This window comes from Nannobrachium achirus (genome assembly GCF_963921795.1).
Source record: "Nannobrachium achirus genome assembly, chromosome: 8".
Classification (NCBI taxonomy): Eukaryota; Metazoa; Chordata; class Actinopteri; order Myctophiformes; family Myctophidae; genus Nannobrachium; species Nannobrachium achirus.
This window is the reverse complement of record NC_137817.1, coordinates 36,930,675-36,954,735: the sequence shown is the minus strand read 5'-3', so window position 1 is coordinate 36,954,735 and position 24,061 is coordinate 36,930,675. Positions and strand designations below refer to the sequence as shown.

At 42.3% G+C, this 24,061-nt stretch overlaps 1 protein-coding gene across 5 annotated transcripts in view; it reads right to left on the bottom strand.

Moving 5' to 3' along the window:
- ltbp4 (latent transforming growth factor beta binding protein 4) overlaps positions 1 to 24,061 on the bottom strand; it is a 70,019-nt gene that overhangs the window by 7,810 nt on the left and 38,148 nt on the right. For all 5 annotated transcript variants that reach the window (XM_080732281.1, XM_080732282.1, XM_080732283.1 and 2 more), the window contains 13 exons: positions 23,855 to 23,977; positions 22,125 to 22,244; positions 21,854 to 21,967; positions 20,751 to 20,873; positions 20,358 to 20,483; positions 11,889 to 12,011; positions 11,568 to 11,699; positions 11,212 to 11,337; positions 3,548 to 3,691; positions 2,226 to 2,492; positions 1,894 to 1,965; positions 1,422 to 1,550; positions 526 to 669 (listed from right to left, as the gene is read on the bottom strand). In XM_080732281.1, coding sequence (XP_080588407.1) covers positions 526 to 669; positions 1,422 to 1,550; positions 1,894 to 1,965; positions 2,226 to 2,492; positions 3,548 to 3,691; positions 11,212 to 11,337; positions 11,568 to 11,699; positions 11,889 to 12,011; positions 20,358 to 20,483; positions 20,751 to 20,873; positions 21,854 to 21,967; positions 22,125 to 22,244; positions 23,855 to 23,977 — 1,743 coding nt within the window. The remainder of the gene's footprint in view (positions 1 to 525; positions 670 to 1,421; positions 1,551 to 1,893; positions 1,966 to 2,225; positions 2,493 to 3,547; positions 3,692 to 11,211; positions 11,338 to 11,567; positions 11,700 to 11,888; positions 12,012 to 20,357; positions 20,484 to 20,750; positions 20,874 to 21,853; positions 21,968 to 22,124; positions 22,245 to 23,854; positions 23,978 to 24,061) is intronic.

The following is a 24,061-nucleotide window of genomic DNA, read 5'->3' as shown; positions in this document are numbered from 1 at the left end:
TACCATAAAAAAAGTAACTGTTATGTTTGGTAAATCCAGAGTGCAGCCAACCCGGAGTATTCTGGACTTTCACCAATAAATCCAAAAAACTTCCACGGTCTTACTAAAAGGCAAACTCTCTGTCTTCTCTCAATCTCTTTCAATCTCATTCATTTGTCGCACATGTGCGACAAATGAATGTAAACAAGACTGTAACGCAGTCACCCCGAGCCCCCAGTCTCATACTAACCACAAGCCCACTGAGCTGGTACAAAAGTAACTAAGTAACGCTGTTATTTTGGAAATGGTAACTAAATTTAGTAACTAATTCCTAAATTGCAAAAAAAAATTTACTTGTTGAGTTACACAGTAATGCCGTTAATTCTAACACTGTTACCCCCAGCACTGGAAGGGAGATGGTTAAAGAGAAGGAAGGAGTGGTGAGTCAAAATAGTGTGTGTGAGTGTGTGTGCAGTGCATGCGTGTGTGCGCGCGTGTGTGTGTGCATGCGTGCGTGCGTGTGTGTGTGTGCGTGCTCGTTCCTACCCACGGTGAGGTCACTGTAGTTGACACAGTTGCGTTGTGTATCGTCCAACTCCAGTGGCGGCTCACAGGTGCAGTAGTATGAGCCCACCGTGTTCACACACACACCACCGGGACAGCTGTCCTCAGACTCACACTCATCATGATCTACACGTGCAAAAACAAACACATTCACAATAATTGACAAGAGTGAGGGATCTTTATCTTATTTTCATTCTTTTGTTCACTGTATGTCTTCTTAATCCATTCAGAACGGGTACACATTATTGTGTATCATTATTTAATGCTTTAACTATTGAAAAATAGCAGATATACAAGCTCACAGCGCGGCACCGAGTGCGGCGCTGCGAGCTTGTAGATCTGCTATTTTTGAAAAATCGTGAAAATTAGAATCTTGACCCGATTCTATAAGTGTCTTTTGAATCCTTCTAAGATTTTTTGAAAAACCTATGTTTCTATGTCAGCAATCTGGCTAGCCATCATCAAAGAAAAGGTCCTTTTTCTTTTTCAACTGGAGCTCAGTTAGTCTGTTCTTGAGAGACTACTATTTCAGTGGTTCTCAAACCTTTTCATGTGAAGTACTGCCAAAATTATTTTTATTTGGCCACGGACCCGCATCTCAAAATATTTAGTTCCAGGGACCACCCAGAAGCAGAATTTGAGTTACAAACGTTCGCTTTGAAAATACATACGTTCAAAGATTTGCACACATTTTCACAACTTTTTTCAAAAATAGCAGATCTATAAGCTTGCAGCGCGGCACCACGCTGTGAGCTTGTATATCTGCTATTTTTCACTGGTTAAAGCATTCAATAATTCTAGGCCTAAATGGGTAAACAACTGAAAAGGAATGGCATGAAAAGGCTGATTGTGTGTTTGTGCGTGTGTGCGTTACTCACCAACACACTCCAGCAGAGTGTTGTCATAAACATAACCACTGGAGCAGTAGCATGTGTATCCTGGGATGTTGTTCACGCACACTCCACTCTTACACACCTCTGGATGGAAACGCTTACATTCATCCACATCTGGCAACCCACAGAACCAGCACAGAGAAACACAACACAAGGACAAGGTATTTTTGTTTAGACAACATTCAGTTTTGACCTCCTCCAGGTAATGGCACTGTCTGGGTGGGGGTTCAGTTTGCGTGGTGGCAGGATGGAAGGACCGAGGACATTTCTAACAGGTCAAAGGGGATGTGGATGGACTTAAAATGTTCACTTTGGTACAGTTACCTGATGTGCCAGTGTGGCACCTTCACAATTATAGAAAGTGTTAGTAAAGGTATTCCTCTCCTCTTGCTTGTGTGGGTGTGCGTGCGTGCGTGCGTGCGTGCGTGCGTGCGTGTGTGCGTGCGCGTGTGTGTACCTCTGTAACTAAAGGCTCCAGGTCCAGCAGTAACATATCCTCTCCCGCTGGGACACAGGGACAGATGTTCCGCTGGACAAAGACACATCACAATGTCAAACAGCATTTAAACATGACTCAGTAACCATCTAACTAACACATATAAACTACCTATATAGGTACCTACTTTAATTATTAAAATAAATTCATCATGCATGTTGCTAAGGTATGGCAACATGACTGGTGTCTTGTACGCGCGCCTTCGCGTGCGTGCAAGACACCAGTCATGTCGCCATACCTTAGCTTTTGCTGAACTGACGCCACTGGGTTTGAGAACCACTGAGTCACAGTACCTGTGTCCAGCGCGGGACAGGGGTCGTACTGGCAGCCCAGCCCCCAGGCGTCTCCCACGGTGCAGCAGCACTCCTGCTGCGAGGTGTTGGTGGCCAGCAGGTGGCAGGAGCCCTGGTCGGCCAGGTTGTAGTAACACTCCCTCAGCTCGCCTGGCCGGGCAGGGGGCAGGGGGGGCAGGAGGGACGATGCACCCCCTCCCGATGGGAGCTGGATGGAGGAGGAGGAGGAGGAGGAAGAGGCGGAAGACGGGACAAAGACCTGACGCCCTGAAGAGATAAAGGAGGCGTTCTTATAAAAAAGGCCAAGCAGGACAGAAGTATTGGTAAGGGCTCGAACACACTGTACGATTTGGAAGTGTCGCCAACTCATCTGATCGTTAAAAGTATTTCACACTATAGGCCTACGAGTCTCTTTCTTGAAATCGACTGTCAATTATCGTTGTGGTTTTCACACTATAAGATTGATCTCTGACAAGGGATTACACACTGCCGAATATTTTATCAGGATATGCGATCCCCGAAAGCCAACATTTCTTTTTATTCTATTTGTGCACAACATCGATCAGGGTGCTATAATGATTTTCCGTCTCTCACCGCACGTGCGCACGCACACACACACACACACACACACACACACACAGATAGAGAGAGCACACTGACTGTGCACCTGTTCAATGTTTTCATAATTTAACACAGATCTTCTCAGAGTGCGCTTGCAACCTCTTCTGCGGGTTTGTCGGGAGCGCCAAAAATGGTTGGCGACAGCATAATCAGTGGAATCCACTGGGAACTGAATTCTGTCTTACCACATTTATATTATAAATATTGTGATGTCATGTGAACATGACAACAGTGACAACAGTGTGTGAAGCATGACCAAAAGCTTCACTTATCTTATCTGCGTCTCACTTGACTGGCAAAATAGTGCCATCTACTGCTTAGTGCTTATTTCATGAACTATCTCCCAATAATCACATTTTTGCAACCATCAGGTCACGTCACATCACACTTTTGCCCCTACTTTATCTCTGGCACCGTTGGCCCTATCGATGCCAAACTTCGCACACACACTCCTTGGATGGCAAATCACAACCTCCAGCCCTGATTTCTCTCATGGCCCTCTTCTAGCGCCAGCATCAGGCCGATTTTTGCAAAACACATTTTTGGACACTGCTCTGAAAATGTGCTCCTTATCTTCGAAAACGTTTAAGGAAACCCAGTTAATGACCTTGTCTACCAGCGTCTCCACAGTGAAGGGCACGCAGACACTCCCACAACAACTTTAGGTCACCCGTTCTGCAGATTCTATTAAATGGACATACCGTGTTGTGCGCTGCTGACACACTGTCCTGTCCTGGTGTCATATTCTTCTCCCTGTTTGTCACACTCGCACATGAAGGAACCCTCAACGTTTTCACAGCGTGCACTCCCACACACACCCTGCATGGACACACACTCATCCTCATCTGACACAGGGGGGGGGGGGAGAGAGAGAGAGAGAGAGAGAGAGAGAGAGAGAGAGAGAGAGAATAACATGAAAAAGGGTTTTGTACAGGTATGTATCTTCCTACCTATGTGATGTCTGTATTTCCATTCCTTTCCGTTGTGTTTACAGTGTGTGTGTGTGTGTGTGTGTGTGTGTGTGTGTGTGTGTGTGTGTGTGTGTGTGTGTGTGTGTGTTGGTAAATGTGGTTTAACGGGACAATTGGCCTGAATACACACCACACTAACAGGACATTTTGGATTAGCAGGACAGGACTGGTGTCCTGCTAATTCATGGACAATTCTGAAATAGCAGAAGTGTTTCTATTGGTCTAGAGAGCCCAAATCCACCTTTTTTTTTTGATGTCCTGTTAATACACATACACCCGACTTTTTTGTGTCTGAACAGCGCCCCCATAGGTTGTGTAATGCTACTGCATGTTCATACACAAGCTCATGAATATTCACACACAGTGTATGTTTTGAAGCACCTGATTGGCTGGGTGTCAGAGTCCTGTTAATGCACATACATGTTTTTATGAACATTTCAATGACATAGCATTTTGGGTGAATAACGTTAGTCATAAACACTCTTCAGGGGTCTGCCATTATAATAGCAACACCACAGGCCCCATGTGGCCCCCAGGGGCCCCTGGCTGCCATAAGCACACCGTTGCTCCGATCCACACTAAACTTGGCACACACACCGTTCAGGGGTCTGCCATTATAATAGCAACACCAAGGGCCCCATGTGGCCCCCAGGGGCCCCTGGCTGCCACAGGCACACCGTTGCTCTGATCCACACTAAACTTGATTGTACAAACACCGTTCTGGGGGTCTGCCATTATAATAGCAACACCACAGGCCCCACGTGGCCCCCAGGGGCCCCTGGCTGCCACAGGCATACCGTTGCTCCGATCCACACTAAACTTGGCACAAACACCGTTCAGGGGTCTACCATTATAATAGCAACACAAGGGGCCCAATGTGGCCCCCGGGTGCCCCTGGCTGACACAGGCACACCGTTGCTCCGATCCGCACTAAACTTGATTGCACAAACACCGTTCAGGGGTCGGCCATTATAATAGCAACACAAGGGGCCCAATGTGGCCCCCAGGGGCCCCTGGCTGCCACAGGCATACCACTGCTCCGATCCACACTAGGCTTGCACATACCCCCCTATTCATATGGATAGGCTACTTTAACACCTACTGTAGGTTTCCAGCGGTGACTGTATGTGCATTGTGCGTGTCTCAGGCTACCTGGCTCCATTACTGTGATAGATGAGATTTGTTCAAAGCAAACTTTTAGTTAGCACGCACACATCTAAAGGCGCTCGTGCATGTGACGTCAATAAATGACCGTCCGCCCTGAAAAGAAAACCCCAAAGCACCACTGGTAGCAGCTCTGCACAGTCATGTATGCTGATCAGTGTAGCTCCTATATACAGTATCACATGACCACATCATGACCATGACATCATGTACAGTACATATGAGTTTAAGTTAACTCCGACATACAGGAGTAGGCAGGCACCCAGGCACCATTTTTACCCTTGGGTAAAAATGCTAATTAAGTTCAAGCCTACAGATCATTTTGGTCACTTTATCATCTAATCAGGCTTTTATGAACACCCTGAACAGTTTTTAATATTTATATATTTGATGTAAATGTTATCTTTCCCCCCAGGCTCAGGGCCTCTCCACATACACACCCATTGTAACTTCAAACTTCATTAAAAACACACACTATTTTTTTCATTTATTTTTAATAATTCTTTGGGAAAATTTGAAAAATTAAAATTATTACAAATAAATGAAAAATTGTATCGAAAAAAAACATGGCCTGCTCATGTATTAGGAGGGTAGTATGAGTCACCAGAAAAAAATATAATGGAGTTTGAAGTTACAATGGGTGTGTGTGGGGAGAGGCCCTGAGCCTGGGGAGGCAGACCCATGCAAGGCAGAGTTTTTTTAAATGGAATATCCCTTTAAATCCCGATACTGATTCTAGAATTATTCCTCTACACAGTATTACACAGTATAGGCAAAATTCTTGTGTTACGAATTGTGTGTACATCTTGTAGATCAGTGACTTCACTAGCCTTCAGATACAGTATATGACACCAAAGTAGCTTACTACAATTCTAAGGTCAAATTATTCTAAATAAGCTTGTGACCTTGACCTTTTATCACTGAACTGTACTGTCTGTACTGTACTGTCTGTACTTTTACTGTACTGTAAAAACAGTGCAGTAAAAGTTTGTTTATCGGTGATGACACTGATTGACAAATTGTAGCATTCCCTGTGGGATCATAAAGCACCAAATAGAGTGTCTCGTTTGGCTTGAATAAAGCATAGCCTTATTAGCCTACTACCAAGGTTGTCCCGAATATGCCATTTCCTCATATGTGACACAATGTTACTATAGTCCGGCCAGTTTGTGCAGTATTTTGATGGAATCGCGCACTTTTTTGCCTGAAATGCTCGGACTACAATCAGTCTAACCTGCTTGATTCCTCCAGACTCAAATCTAATCCTCATCTCCTTGCTTGAGGGAGCAGGGATTTAAAGTTCCTTGAAGTACACAAGTTCCTTGAAGTACACAATAAAGAGGAGCTCAAGTGGGACACAACGCACGTGAGGATAAAGAATTTGCAACTATATTGCTTTTATCGCCTGAATAGGTTCGGAGTCTAGGCTACTGCATCCTCAGGCTGGACTACAATAGCTCCATTGAGAGTGTTCTGTCACACCTGGATTCGCCCACGAGAATTATTAAAGTTATATCACTGGATTGATCCAGACAGACAAACAGTCTTTTAATTATATAAAAGAAAATAATGTGTGAATTAAATCAAACAAGCCACCTGTCCTGTTCTCTGATTGGCTGTAGCACGTCTCTACTCTCAGTGCTGTCACAACCCATGTTAGGCTTTTAGGTTATAGGACGGCAAAAGGATCATCTGGGCTAGCATGTTGCATTGTGAACCGGGCTTAAGAAATCTGTTATACAATCCGGGATGAGGTGCGCGTGTGCGTGGGTGCATCCGGCAGTGGTAGGTCACGTCAGACAGTGGGTAGGTAGGAGTCTATGGCATCTCAGTGATGTCATGATGACTCAGACATGCAACAAATCGGTCATATATCTGCACAAAAAGGGGTAAATTGCCCCCATTGATTAAGGAAGGGTACTTTAGAAATCTGAAGATACCCTTACACTTAAACCTTATGCTGTATGTTTACTGTTCAGAGAGAAAGCAATGGTGCACAGTCATTTAGATAATCATCTGGGGACCCCCTCCCCAAAATAATTCCCTGACCCAGAGGTTGAGAACCACTGCTTTAACTAACCAGAACAAAAAAATAAGCCATGTGCATAGATTACACAGATTATGAGTTCCATTTGGTTCCATTTGTATATAGTCACTAGTAAGACTACCCTAAGCATAAAGTAACACGTAGGATTTACTTTCACACATATTCACAGTATTTAAAGCCTTGCCTTGTACAGACTGCATACAAACAAACCAACTGACTGTGGGGGGAGGGGCAGCTTCTCACTCACACAGTTTTGAGTGAGTGCAGTGAGGGAGATGGGGGATGGGGGATGGGCAGGCAGCACAGGTGAATTTGATCAGTGGCTGATTGCATTGCAAGCTAGTAATCAGCAAGTGGGCTACAGTGGAAAGAATGAGTGAAAGGGTTTCCCTGCACAAGGTGAAATCTTTGAAAAGAGTGGAGGAGAGCTTAACTCAAATTGGTTAACAATCGGCAGACAAACAGGCAGGCAGGCAGGCAGATAGACAGACAGACAGACAGACAGACAGACAGACAGACAGACAGACAGACAGACAGACAGACAGACAGACAGACAGACAGACAGACAGACAGACAGACAGACAGATAATGTTAATTTAACCTTGCATCACGAGACTTAGTGTTCATTTGGTTCCATTTGTACTGTCAGAGCAGTGTAGATGTTGTTGACTAAAACTATGACGAAAAGTATTTGTCGATTGCATTTCTTTCACTGACAAAAACTAAATAAAAACTAAGCTGTGATGACTAAAACTAAGACTAATTATATTGACAATTTCGTCAACAAAATCAAAACTAGACTAAAACGTTAGGGAGGGACTAGTGGAGTAGAGAGTCATTTTATGTTTGGTTGTTCTCAAGTGTTGCGTGCTGAAAATAGCAGATCTACAAGCTCACAACGTGTCGCGCAACGCGTTGTGAGCTTGTAGATCTGCTATTTTCAGCACACAACCAAGTGTAAAATCACTCATTACGATGCCATCAAGGCCTGCCAAAATACATTTTAGTTGACTAAATGAACTGTAGATTTAGTCGCCTAAAAATGTATGATATTTAGTCGACTAAAATTAGACTAAAACTAAAACTCTTCAGGTCACTAAATTATGACTAAAATTAAATGACATTTTATTCAAAACTAAATCAAAATTTGTTGTCAAAAACAACAGTGTCAGAGTCCCTGGGCCTGAACAGTGGTTCTCAAAGTGGATTCCAACCTGGAATTCACTTTGAGAACCACTGTGTGAACAGAATATGAACATTTTTACATAACAGCATGGTAGCAATATCAGAATAATGATAGTTGACAAAGTAACCATCTTGGTGGTGCCGGTGGTGATAACATTAATATCCAAAGAAAACATTTGCCTTGTCATGGCATGTTCGGGGACATCATGAGCATTTAGCAATACAAAAGATTTGCATTCATTCAACCTTTATTTAATTTCTCGAAAAGATCAATTGAGGGAGATCCTCATTTACTACTTTATTGAAAATAGATGTTTTGATTTATGTAAATGTGGGGGTTTCTGGACTAACGCTGGTATTAAACATAATTCTGGAAAAAGTAGCCTATTTATACATTTGCAGGCAACTGAATAATGGGGATGCAGTAACGCACTGTAGCTTATGAGATACTGCAAATCAATTATCAAATTATAATTGCCATAATTATTCCTTGCAGCTACAAAAATGATGTCATACAACATGTAACTCAACATTAAAGTAGGGCTGGGTGATAAATCTCAGACCTGACTTTCTTTTTTTTTAAGATTAGTTTTTTGGGCTTTTTATGCCTTTATTTGTTAGGATAGTAGACAGACAGGAAATGGGGAGAGAGATGGGGAATGACATGTGGCAAAGGTCGTCCGGATCGGGAATCGAACCGGCGACCTGCATACCTAGACTTGTGGATCTGCTATATTTTAAAGATTCACTTAATTTTTCTTCCTGTGCATTTACCCGCTGGAAAAAACAATGTCATTGCTTAATTGCAGTGCACTTAAAACGGACCCAAAAACAACAAATGTATCGATAATTTATACCTACAATCGACAGGCTGCAGTCTAAGGCAGATTTTGGTTTCGGAAAATGATTTGAAAAATGCTCCCTTCAAATGTTCTGGGTAGCTATAATCACTGTAGCAGGTCCCCCAGCAGCAACGTTTCACCATGGCCGTAATAATGTAATATAAATGTTTTTGATATTAATTTGCCTATATACCAGTAAGACTCCCTAATCGGGTCACATTTATGATCGGCTACTTTTGACTATTTTCCCATATTTTTTTCCCAGGGGGTCCGTGGGGAGCCCTGGCGGTGGCTGGGCCCCTGGGTACCCCCTGGGTGCTGGCCCCGTCTCTCCCGGTCGATGGGGGGCCAAGGTACGGGCTTTTTAGCGGGTTATGGGAGCCAACTTTGGGTGGAAGTGTTTTGCTACGCTGTCGTCCAATCCTCACAGTTAGGGAGAGGGCTTTGCGACAGATCAATCATGCAGTAATCATGCAGATCTACAAGCTCGCAGCACGAAGCATTGTGAGCTTGTAGATCGTCTATTTTTTGGCAAAGAGATTTGGTAGAGAGTGAAAAACTACTGTATCAAGTACATATATTATGTACCTTTTACCAATTATAGAGGGTTTAAATAGTACTGGATATGCAGCTCGGCAAATAAAAGGTGAATTGATCCCAGTGTATGACAGAGGATGATATCACGATAAATTAAATCTCCACAATATGATTATTGTGAGTTTTTTTTATCACGATAAACGATAATATCGTATATTGTCCCATCCCTACGGTCTGAGGTGCTTTGGCGGTCTTCCCCGAATTTTGTCTGATTACAGCGGGGCAGGGCTACATTCCTGTGTCCTACAAAAAATAAATGTTGAACCTTGTTCATGATTGGTGTGTTTTTCAGCTATAGTTTTTGGTCTTATAACCCTTCCAGTAAATCTCTTATGAAAATCTCTAAAGAAGTCAAGAATAACAGACGAGCTGTAAAGTTAACTTCACAAAGCTTAAGTCTATTGACCCCTCAGTCATGACATTTTCAATGTCCCCCTTCGACCAAGATGGATGAAAATGCTAGTTTGTTCACTGCAGAACTTTATTAACAGTAGCTCAACATTGAAGATGTTGAAATCACATCTCTCAGCCTGTTCTCAGGCCTGCTAAGTCACACACAGTAGTCATATTGCATTGAATTGTAGTTTACCATCTCAGTGGCACCAACAACACTTAGTTAGTGAGCTTTGTATCGATGTCATTCCAGTCCTGCATGTTTACTGGCTTATATTCCACTTGTATGGTTGATCCTGAGGGCAAGTCAGGTGTTGAAACAGTAACACACCACTGTAGGCAAGAGACATTGACCGAAGTGCTGTACATGGTGCATAAATGACAAACAGGCCTACCAGTAAGACTCCCTAATCGGGAGATAAGCGACCGTCAGGTCACATGTATACACAAAGACGGATGTAACTGGCATTGGTTCCTAGTTGTGTGGACAATGTATAGTTTTGGTTGGCTCAGAGAATGTGGGGTGTACCGATTTTCGTGATTTTAGGGCAAAATTTGTAGGAGCAGTGTCCAAAAATGTGTTTGAAAAAAATCGGCCTGATGGGGGCGCTATATGGGACAGATCCATGTTGATGACATGAGTGTAGACATACTGTGTAGCGATTTGCGCAGGAAAATTAAGGAACATTAAAAGCCAGCGAAAAAACAAATGTGTCTTAGGAAGAGATTTAAAAACATCAATAGAATGCCTTGTTTGTGTTTAGCTATGTCACATTTAATCACATTTGACCCTTAAATACCCTGCAGTGACATATTTTCATGTGTTTAATTGCAGCTGTCCTGTTAATGTAGTTAGTCCTGTTAATTCACATGGGCGGAGCTTAGAACCTAATTATCTAATGTCCTCCTAATGTAGGATTTTGTCAGATTGTTAAAACTTGAGTTGTGTTGAGTTTATTCAACTTTTGAAGTGAAATATGTGTTCTATGGCTCAAAATAGATTTTTGGACATGCTCCACATATTAGTAAAGCAAGTGGAAAGTGGTGTCCTGCTAATGTTGTAAACCGCAGGTTTGAGCTAAAGGGTCCTGCTAAACCACATCTACCAGTATGTGTGTGTGTGTGTGTGTGTGTGTGTGTGTGTGTGTGTGTGTGTGTATACATACCGACACAGGCCTTGCCATCACCAGTTGATGTGTATCCTTGGTCACACACACACTGATACGTTCCAATCAGGTTCTGACAGAACGCATGTTCTCCACACACCGTCTTATTAGAGCACTCATTAATGTCTGACACACACACACACACACACACACACACACACACACACACACACACACACACACACACACACACACACACACACACACACACACACAGTAAAGAGGTCAGAAAACAGGTACAATGTGTGTGTGTGTGTTTGTGTGTGTGTGTGTGTGTGTGCGTGCGTGCGTGCGTGCGTGCGTGCGTGCGTGCGTGCGTGCGTGCGTGCGTGCGTGCGTGCGTGCGTGCGTCTCACCAACACATTCTCCTGTATGCGTGACATGGTATCCTGAATCACAGGCGGTGACACACCGGTACGACCCAATGGTGTTCTCACACCGCTGGGAAGCACACAACACGCCCCCCGAATCCACACACTCATCCACATCTGAGAGAGAGAGAGAGGGGGGGGGGGGGACAGATAGAAATATAATGGAAAGAAAGAGGACGTGAGAGAGAAGTGTAGAGAGATGGACCTAGAGTAGAATTACCAGCTTCATTGTGTGATATTCTGCGAATGCAGTTCAGTCGACTGTGTGTCTGTGTGTGCGTGTGAGTGTGAGTGTGTGTACTGTACCCAGACAGGCTGTCTTCTCAGGGTTGGTGGTGAAGCCATTTTGACACTGACACAGGAAGGATCCCTCTGTGTTCAAACACACACCATCCTCACACACACCTCCACGTGCACATTCATCTACGTCTGCACGCACGCACGCACGCACGCACACACACACACACACACACACACACACACACACACACACACACACACACACACACACACACACACACACACACACACACACACACACACTCGGTGAATATTCTACGGTTGCAAACATTATTATGTGTACATAATGTCTATATACCGGTACTAACGCATCCTATATTTCAAATTGGACAATGGGAGCGCCGACCAGCAGGCGGTCTACGACTCTACGTGAGTGTCCTTGAGCAAGACGCTGAACCCCTAGTTGTTCCCAATGAGCAGGTTGGTGTCTTGCATGGTGTCCCCCGCATTGTTGTGAATGGGTGAATGTAATGCACAATCAATGTAAAGTGCCGTGGATAAAGGCACTATAAGACACATTTCCCATAATTGGCCTCCTCACTCCCAACCTGCCATGTGCCAACCCTCAACGACAATGCCGCCATTTGCAGAACACATATCATGCTTCTCCCTCTGCTCTCAGGCCATAGACAACTACTCGGTAAAGAACTATGCGTTGGGAGTTGTTTTGTGCCCTCTGCAATCACTACCTCATGGGCACACTGTAACACATTCATGTTGTTGTGATGTTCTTGTTTTGTCGATACCCTGTTTTTGAGCAATACCTGTTTTGAATATTTAATTGTGTACAGACTGTGAAAACAAATATCCTCTGTAGGGGACAGCAAAGAATGAATCTGAATCTATTAACTGCACATGTGCTGTAATCCAGGATCTATGCCAAGATGCCATATAATGTTATATTCATCATTGTCTGAACCTGGAACTGTGACATGTCATGTGCTGTCTCTGACAAAACAATGTCTCACAAACCAACAGCCATTAGTGGACTGAAGTAAAAAATGAGATTTGGCAACCTTCTGACAGACTATTGTAGCGTATCGTTCTACACAGTTATAAACAATCAAAGTTCAACATTGCTTTAACTTGATTATTCCCAGAAATAAGGGTTTATCTGTGCTTGTTTATCTCAGCTTTCTAAGCCTTCTTTGCGTAAATAAAGGCAAAATTACATGAGGTAAACTGACCACTCTCCAAACAGCTTCAAGGGCTATTTCACTTTAAAACACTGGGGTCATTTTAATATGATTTAATACTGAAAAAGAACAGGGCCCCAGCAAGAGCCGTTGGCCGCCGCGTCCACGTCCATGGACGCGGCCGTGGACGCGTCCATGGACGCGGACGCGAAAAAAACGTCCGTGGACGCGAGGCCGCGTCCACGGACGCAAACGGCCGGCCGTCCCGGCCGTGGACGCGGCCGTGGACGAGGCCGTGGACGCAGACGGCCGGGGACGCGGCCGTGGACGAGGCCGCGGACGTGGACGCAAACGGCCGGCCGTGGACGAGTCCATGGACGAGGCCGAAAAAAAAGGCAGCGAAAAAAAAAAAAAAAAGTGTCTATTGTATGTATTTTTTGATGGAGAATTCAAATATGACCTTCTTTTTTGCATAGGACAACTCTAACCTGCATCAATTGGTATTTTATAATTGCCAATTGTACCCTATCCATCTGAAAAACAAATTGGATGTCTATTGTATGTATTTTTTGATGGAGAATTCAAATATTACCTTCTTTTTGGGATAGGACAACTCTAACCTGCATCAATTGGTATTTTATAATTGCCAATTGTACCCTATCCATCTCAAAAACAAATTGGATGTCTATTGTATGTATTTTTTGATGGGGAATTCAAATGTTACCTTCTTTTTTAGATAGGACAACTCTAACCTGCATCAATTGGTGCATCAACCTACTATCTATCTATCTATCTATCTATCTATCTATCCATCTATCCATCTATCCATCTATCTATCCATCTATTTATTTATACTTCACCTTTAGTCCAGAAGAGAGTTCAGCATCAGGAACTTGCACACATGTAACTGTGTCATGACTGTGTCATGGAGCTAAAACAGGGCTATGTTAAATACTCAAAATGACTCTGATGGACCAATCAGGGTGGTGGTGGGGGGAGGGATCAACAATAGACAGAAACTGGATAATGCTTTGTTAACTGTCCCACCTAAGTCCCTGCTAGTCTGAACAAACATCACCTTCCCTCTCATAACACTACTACAACTACATTTATATAAAGCTGCTCTTGCATTTGAATTCAAGTCTGACACAAGTTAAGGTTAACTTAGGTAGTATTTCATTTTGCTGGCTTTTAGGGTCTGTGTGTGAGTGTGTAGGCTCACAAATTATTATAATTGTCATTAAGTGACTCTATCTATCTATCTATCTATCTATCTATCTATCTATCCATCTATCTATCTATCCATCTATCCATCTATTTATTTATACTTACTGTTTACATTTTCTATAAATATTTATTTCTATATAAAACTAAGTTGTGTGGAGTTATTGTGTGCCTTTTCTTGTAGCTAAAGAGTCCATTTGTTCACTAGACATTAAGTCAAGGTTACTATTTTGAGTTGAAGCTAAGTGTTTTATTGCTTTGTGGTTTAACATGATTTAAAAGGCAAATTCATTGTTATGGTTACTTTAGAAGACTGCTTTTGCATTCATGAGTTAAAAAGAGAGCCAAGCTAATTCAAAGAGTTAAGTTAAAGGAACACAAAACATGACCTAACTCGCTGCCATTGGACAGACAGTTACAACATAGGCCTACTCTTATCTTTCACAGAACAGACAATTATCATTTGTTTTATCTATTTGAGACTATGTAGCTGCTCTATGGGAAATAGAGCATTATATCAGCCTATTCAATTGATAATGACCAATGGGTGCCAGTTTCTAAGTAGTTAACCATATTAACATAACAATATATGTGGCCTAGACATGGATATTGCCCAATCAACTCGTAATCTACAGAAATGTCCACCACATCACACAGTATAAAACTTAGTAGGCTCAGTGGATTCACCTATGTTAAATCATGTCAGGTTAGTTTGGTTCAAGGTTCAAGTATAATAATTTATGAGACAAAAATGTAAACAGCACAAATGTACAATCACATCTCGGCTAGAATGATAACATAAAGTCCTGACTACTCCTTGTTATTGTGGTCCTAAATACTACAATGATTAGTTTGGATGCATTGCTTCTATCATGTCCAATTAAAAATAAATACATTACATACATACAGAAATCTGCCTTCTCCTGTATTGTATTAGTGACATTCATTATAAATAGTAAAATAACAGGACAGAGCAAAAAAGGCCTCTGTTGTGTCTTTATCTGATCACATGCAATCAGACACTCACACTGCACAGCAATATATAAACTTTATTACAGGCTCAAGGGCCAGGCCCACAGGGTAAGAAGACAATACATTACAAAGATAATAATTAAAAAAAACAACAACAGAGAGTACATTCACAAAGCCCCACCGGAGCTAAAGAGGCACTCATGCCAGTGTCCTCTAACGGTAGACGTGTACCTGACAGAGCTTTCCCCACATTGGTTACAGATATAAGGTTTCTCTCCCCGGTGTGAATTTGTTGGTGTATTTTGATATGTTCCAGTCTAGGAAAGCTCTTTCCACACTGGTCACAGCAATAAGGTTTCTTTCCAGTGTGATTTTTCTGGTGTGCTTTGAGATGATGCATATCACTGAACCTTTTCTCACACTGGACACAGCAGTATATGGCTTCTCACCAGTGTGGATTTTCAGGTGTCTTTTCAGAGCCGTCTTCAGAATGAACCTTTTCCCACATTGGTGACAGCAGTAAGGTCTCTCTCAAGTGTGAATCTTCTTGTGTTGTACGAGGCTAGATTTTACAGTGAAACGTTTGCCACAGTGTTCACAGCAGTAAGGCTTTTCTTCGGTGTGAAATCTCTGGTGTACTTTCAGAGCAGCCATTAAACTGAACTTTTCCCCACATTGGACACAGCTGTATGGTTTCTCTCCTGTGTGAATTCGTTCATGTATTTTGAGATAAGACAATCGAGTAAAGCTTTTCCCACACTGGTCACAGCAATAGGGCTTCTCTCTAGTGTGAATTCTCTGGTGTTCTTTTAAAATCCCCTTTTGAACAAATCATTTCCCACACTGGTCACAACAATAAGGTTTCTCTCCAGTATGTGAACGCTTATGATCTTTTAATTGTCCAGACCGAGCAAAATACTTCCCACATTGTTAACAGCTGAATGGCTTCACTCCGGTATGAATTCTCTGGTCTACTTTGAGATAATAAATTGAGCTGAAGGCTTTTTCCACATTGGTCACAACAGCACTGTCTTGGTTTAACTGAGGACAGCACAGGACAGGGAGAGAAAACACACACACCTGATAAGAGCCAGATTCACACATTGATCAGCATTTAAGTAACATCATCATTATTATTGTTGAGTCTGAAAAGAACAATACAATGTGATAGATCTTTACACATCTGACCCATAACATTATTAGCAATTCACATGGTTACAATAATAGGTGAGTCTTCTAGCTTTTTAAAAATGTAATATTTCATTAATTCTTTCTCTTACTAAGTGTAACATCCCACTTCTTAATTGTATATTATTTGGAAAGGGTTAGCAAAATGTTTGCCATAAATTCAATGCTGAGTTGCATTTGTTTTCCTACATTTTCCCCTTCAATGTATTATTACAATGTATTTACTATTTCTTACTTAGGTCTACTTAACTTTGTATTTTTACATTATTATATTGATCAACATTAACACATAGTGTGTGTTAGGTTAGGTTAGTTGCAGAGTGTCCACAACTGTCCAGAATACACTGTACATAATAGACTCCAGACTTCAAGTGAAGATGAAATCTCTAGACGGCACCAGCGGCAATTCTGATGAACGGGTGGAACCCAAAGACCATCAAGATCTCTGTAAGTCACAGACTGAGTAAGTCTCCAGATAAACTCACACACATCAAAGTGTTTAAACATTACTTTTATCATTCATGACATAATATCATGTTACTGTTACCTACATGCCTTTATATGGGGAGAACCAAGCAACTTTGACCCAGTTATGATTTTGCTTTTAATAGAAAGGAATCCCTTACATTGTTGTATGTTAAATTACTTTCTGATCTGTTTGTGTTCATTATAACAGCCACAGGAAAGATACATTGTTTCAGATTGTTCCAGAGACTGATGACAGACCCTGGATGTAGCTCTGTCAGGTACACGTCTACCATTAGTGGACACTGGCATGAGTGGCATGAGTGCCTCTTTAGCTCCGGTGGGGCTTTGTGAATGTACTCTCTGTTGTTGTTTTTTTAAATTATTATCTTTGTAATGTATTGTCTTCTTACCCTGTGGGCCTTGAGCCTGTAATAAAGTTTATATATTGCTGTGCAGTGTGAGTGTCTGATTGCATGTGATCAGATAAAGACACAACAGAGGCCTTTTTTGCTCTGTCCTGTTATTTTACTATTTATAATGAATGTCACTAATACAATACAGGAGAAGGCAGATTTCTGTATGTATGTAATGTATTTATTTTTAATTGGACATGATAGAAGCAATGCATCCAAACTAATCATTGTAGTATTTAGGACCACAATAACAAGGAGTAGTCAGGACTTTATGTTATCATTCTAGCCGAGATGTGATTGTACATTTGTGCTGTTTACATTTTTGTCTCATAAATTATTATACTTGAACCTTGAACCAAACTAACCTGACATGATTTAACATAGGTGAATCCACTGAGCCTACTAAGTTTTATACTGTGTGATGTGGTGGACATTTCTGTAGATTACGAGTTGATTGGGCAATATCCATGTCTAGGCCACATATATTGTTATGTTAATATGGTTAACTACTTAGAAACTGGCACCCATTGGTCATTATCAATTGAATAGGCTGATATAATGCTCTATTTCCCATAGAGCAGCTACATAGTCTCAAATAGATAAAACAAATGATAATTGTCTGTTCTGTGAAAGATAAGAGTAGGCCTATGTTGTAACTGTCTGTCCAATGGCAGCGAGTTAGGTCATGTTTTGTGTTCCTTTAACTTAACTCTTTAAATTAGCTTGGCTCTCTTTTTAACTCATGAATGCAAAAGCAGTCTTCTAAAGTAACCATAACAATGAATTTGCCTTTTAAATCATGTTAAACCACAAAGCAATAAAACACTTAGCTTCAACTCAAAATAGTAACCTTGACTTAATGTCTAGTGAACAAATGGACTCTTTAGCTACAAGAAAAGGCACACAATAACTCCACACAACTTAGTTTTATATAGAAATAAATATTTATAGAAAATGTAAACAGTAAGTATAAATAAATAGATGGATAGATGGATGGATAGATAGATAGATAGATAGATAGATAGATAGATAGATAGATAGATAGATAGATAGATAGATAGAGTCACTTAATGACAATTATAATAATTTGTGAGCCTACACACTCACACACAGACCCTAAAAGCCAGCAAAATGAAATACTACCTAAGTTAACCTTAACTTGTGTCAGACTTGAATTCAAATGCAAGAGCAGCTTTATATAAATGTAGTAGTAGTAGTGTTATGAGAGGGAAGGTGATGTTTGTTCAGACTAGCAGGGACTTAGGTGGGACAGTTAACAAAGCATTATCCAGTTTCTGTCTATTGTTGATCCCTCCCCCCACCACCACCCTGATTGGTCCATCAGAGTCATTTTGAGTATTTAACATAGCCCTGTTTTAGCTCCATGACACAGTCATGACACAGTTCCATGTGTGCAAGTTCCTGATGCTGAACTCTCTTCTGGACTAAAGGTGAAGTATAAATAAATAGATGGATAGATAGATGGATAGATGGATAGATAGATAGATAGATAGATATATAGATAGATAGATAGATAGATAGATATATAGATAGATATATAGTAGGTTGATGCACCAATTGATGCAGGTTAGAGTTGTCCTATCTAGAAAAGAAGGTAACGTTTGAATTCCCCATCAAAAAATACATACAATAGACATCCAATTTGTTTTTGAGATGGATAGGGTACAATTGGCAATTATAAAATACCAATTGATGCAGGTTAGAGTTGTCCTATTCCAAAAAGAAGGTCATATTTGAATTCTCCATCAAAAAATACATACAATAGACATCCAATTTGTTTTTGAGATGGATAGGGTACAATTGGCAATTATAAAATACCAATTGATGCAGGTTAGAGTTGTCCTATTCCAAAAAGAAGGTAATATTTGAATTCTCCATCAAAAAATACATACAATAGACATCCAATTTGTTTTTCAGATGGATAGGGTACAATTGGCAATTATAAAATACCAATTGATGCAGGTTAGAGTTGTCCTATGCAAAAAAGAAGGTCATATTTGAATTCTCCATCAAAAAATACATACAATAGACACCTTTTTTTTCTTTTTTCGCTGCCTTTTTTTCGCGGCCTCGTCCATGGACTCGTCCACGGCCGGCCGTTTGCGTCCACGTCCGCGGCCTCGTCCACGGCCGCGTCCCCGGCCGTCTGCGTCCACGGCCGCGTCCACGGCCGCGTCCACGGCCGGCCGTTTGCGTCCGTGGACGCGGCCTCGCGTCCACGGACGTTTTTTTCGCGTCCGCGTCCATGGACGCGTCCACGGCCGCGTCCATGGACGTGGACGCGGCGGCCAGCGGCTGTCTCTCCAGGGCCCCCTCACGCATTAGAAGGACAATATCAGTCACCAGTCAGTGTGTTTTCAAAGAGTCTGGTTTTAACATGTTATTTTTTTATGCCTTTATTAACAGGACAGCAGACCGCAGGAAACAGGGAGAGAGATGGGGAGCGACACGCAGCAAATCTGTTCAGGCTCTGGAACCAGCAACCCACTGCAGGCTACACAAAGCCTATGTGGTATGCGCCTGGACCAGCAAGCCAGCGGGCGCCCCGGTTTTAACATGGTTAAAATGGAGTTTGAAGTTACAATGAGTTTATATAGGAGGGGGGGTGTGGGTCATAAAATGAATATCAAATATCTATATATACTGCAATAAAGCAACTTAAAAACTGTCTGGGGTGAACTATCCCTTTCAGCCAATGAAACAGTATCACTGATACATCTGGGCATGGCAGATGGATAATGTTAATGTCCTGTTCCAGTTGAAACTACTAACTTATATTATGAGTTATTCGTCATAGTTTGTCTCCAGCTCTAAAAACTGTGTGGTGGCCATTTCTGACTGAAACAAGACTGTTGGAAAGAGAAATGAGGTCAGGTTATGTCAACAGAATCCATGATTAGCAAATCTAATGTCAGCACTGTGAGCTAGCATGTTGGCATGCTCACTTTTTGGACTCTCGCACCGATGCTCATGTAACTGAGCTGTTCACAGTGTACAGCAGAGTAAACGCAAGTACACATGATGCACACGCACTCACACACTCACACACTGACCTTGGCAGGTGGTTCCGTTGGCACTGGGTATGAAACCCTGAGCACACTCACACATGAAGGATCCCTCCGTGTTCACACATTCTCCTTTAGGGAAGCAGTAGTCTCCCTCTAGACACTCGTTAATATCTGGACACGCACACGCACACGCACACGCACGCACGCGCACACACACACACACACACACACACACACACACACACAGACAGACATGTTTGTTCTGAACTAACATTCAGCAAGTGAGATTAATTTCTATTTTTATTTGCATTATGTCATGCACATTATGTAACGTTTGACTAGCCTTTGAATGAGTATTGTCAAATTGTCAATAGTAATACACTATGCAGCAGACCAGGCATATAGTAACAGTCTTACAGTCTACAGTACAGTACATACCTCTGCACTGTCTCCCTGTTCCAATGGTCCGATATCCAGGCAGACATTCACATCGGAAGGAACCGATTGTGTTCACACACACGCGCTCTCCACACACTGTACCAGCAGCACACTCATCTAAATCTACACAGAGAGAGAGAGAGAGAGAGAGAGAGAGAGAGAGGGGGGGGGGAGGTGGGTGGTTAATCTAAAGGTTGCTTTTATTAAGACAATCTAATCATCTATATGAAAATAAGGATGTATAAGAAAGTAAGAAATGAAAGGTCAATTCAAAACTAACTTTCCCAACAGTTTTGATTTCGTCGACTAAAACTATGACTCTGTGAGAGTGTAGTGTACAGAGTTACAGAGTTACAGACCTGTTATGGTCATTTTAGGGCCAACTCTTTATGTGTTTCTGCCTATAATGGTCCACTCATTTTGTGTGCCTGTGACAAAAATGGAAATGTCCACCACAAACTGGCATGGCGATGACCGCTGACCATGTGACAGAACATTTTGCAGTACCAGCACATGTCTCAGGCACATCCTGGCTAGCAACCCTGACCCAATAAAAGTCCTTTATGTATTAAGGCATAGGAAGGGTTGTGGCACACAGACTACACATTATTGAGGAACAGACAATACAATAGGAACTGCCATCCTAGGCTCATTACTAAAACAGATTGAGCAGCAGGAGACTAGAAATGGAGGAAACCCTCACATATGACGTACAGTATGAAACATCTTGAGTAGATTCAGAGCTCCACCCCCCTACCCCCCCTTTTCTTTTTTCTTTTTTGCAGATGCGTTCCCAGATTGTAATAACACAAGAAAAATAAAGCATTGAACACATGAACTCAGTTCCCCCCGAAAGCTAAATATAACAAGGGATACATCTAATTCCTCATTGGGACTTGAAAACACCACGGCTTTAGAGTTGGAAAATACAAAATGTTTCCCATTGTAAAAAGTGTTGAGAGTTGATCCTCGCCCCAATGGCCATAACGTTAACCATAGGGCGACAAACCAAAGAGACAAAGTCCACTCAACTGTTCAAAAAGATATTTGTAAGTGGTTTAAGTGGTTAAATAAATTAATACATACAGTTTTAACCATCTCACCTGCACAGGTCTTGTCCTCCAGCTTGTAACCAAGACGACAGGTGCATTTATAGCTTCCAGGAGTGTTCTCACAGCGGCCGTTTCTACAGGGAGTCTGGAGGCACTCGTCAATGTCTGGAGACAGAGACACCGTATATTTGAGTCTGTGCATACAGTATGCACTGTTTATGGATGTGCGAGAGTGTGTGCGCGCGCGCGCGCGCGCACACGTGTGTGTGTGTGTGTGTGTGTGTGTGTGTGTGTGTGTGTGTGTGCACGCGTGTGCGCGTACCTGTACACTGTCCGCTGGCAAGATGGTACCCTTCTTTGCAGTCAACACAGCTGTACGATCCATGTGTGTTCACACACTCCTTGCCCGGGCACACATCACCACGCACACATTCATTCACATCTACACACACACACACACACACACACACACACACACACACACACACACACACACTTGTTATTGTGTCGAGGCTAGTAACTGAAAACAGACCCTCTTATAGACCGCTAGCCTCCTACAGAGCCACAGCATAATTTCTCTATAGCCGGGTCACCCAAAATGTGAGATGACCTGTGATGTCATGCCGTACTTTTTATTTCTGTTTTATCTATTAGTTCAGACATTAAGATCTACAGAATGAGAGGCCTGCTCTGCTGGAAACATCGCAAAAAAAAAGTTATGGCCATTTGTATATTCACTGTCCCATTGTTTTCACTATACAGGAAAAGAAAAATATAAAAGAAATAAAGAAAAAATCGACTTTAAAGGAGTAGTTCACCCCCAAAATGACTTTTTTTCTATTGATTACTCATGCCAGAAACGGGTCCCCATCCGGAACGAATGGGGGTACATTTATTGTTATCACATTTTTGTCTTAGGAATGCGACAAAAAACTAAAAATATTATTTAACTCTAGTCTCCATGGCGTGACTAATCAATAGAAAAAAAGTCATTTTGGGGGTGAACTACTCTTTTAACCCTTTAAGTGCCTATCCCGAACATGTTCGGGATATTCTGGATCAAAAACAATTTTTTATTTGCTATTTTACTTACCCCGAGCTGCTTGGAGCAACGTGGGTGGTCCCGGCTCGCCCAGCGCTCACCAACGAGAGACGCTAGATGCTCCGACGATTTATTCCATTGAAAATGGTTTAAAATAAAGTTTAGACCCCCCCCAATGTTCACCCAATGTTCATTGTAGGCGGCGCGACGTATTCCAGGGTGCCTATCCCGAACATGTCCGGGATATTTAATAAAATGAATTATTTTATCGGAGGCCTCAATGAAGCCCCGGTCTAGACATCCATCCTTGGCTGGGACTTAGACTCGGCCATCCACGGGCCGTATTCGCGCTAACGGCCAAATCGCGCCGCCCACTCCAATAATAAATCACATCTTTAGACAGGATTTTCTCCGGATTGTGTCCCCAGACCCAAAGAGAAAGTTTTTTGCGGCTGAAATAGCTTTAGATCGGGCTTCTAAAGGGGTTAGCATTTTGGCTACGTGTCAGCTAGCTTCCTCCTCTCGACACCCATAGCATTGACTGGAGTGAAAACACAAGGCAGTTGGGAGAGGGTCGACGAAAGCTATAAAGAAGGTCAATGGAGAAATTTCTGGCACTCTAGCACCCCTTGTGGCCGGATGGCACTGTATGAGTTAAGTAGCATGCGAGGGGTCAAACTAGGGTTTTTTCATGATTCTGAATCCATTTGTTTTGCACAAAAAACATTCCTTGGTCTAAAAACTGCCCCACAATTACTGTGAAAAGTGATGATTTTTTCTTTTTTGATGAGTCATCACTTTTCACAGTTTTATGGGGCCGTGCTCATTCAAAGACCAATTTTACCTTCTCGTCGGATTTGAGACTTGTCAGTGTTAATGTAGTGGCTACCAGTGATGTTTGGGAAAACACTCAAAATATTTGTCTTGATGTGTGTGTGTGTATGTGTGTATGTGTGTGTGCGTGCGTGCGTGCGTGCGTGCGTGCGTGCGTGCGTGCGTGTGTGTCTTACCTGTACAGGCGTTACCCTGCAGCTTGTATCCAGGTCCACACTGACATCTGTAGCTGCCCACAGTGTTCACACAGAGACCAGTACTACCACACACAGCAGGAACCTGACTACACTCATCTATGTCTGGAGAGAGAGAGAGAGAGAGAGAGAGAGAGAGAGAGTGTCATCATCCAACATCAGTTGACACCTGTGATGTATGTGTGTGTA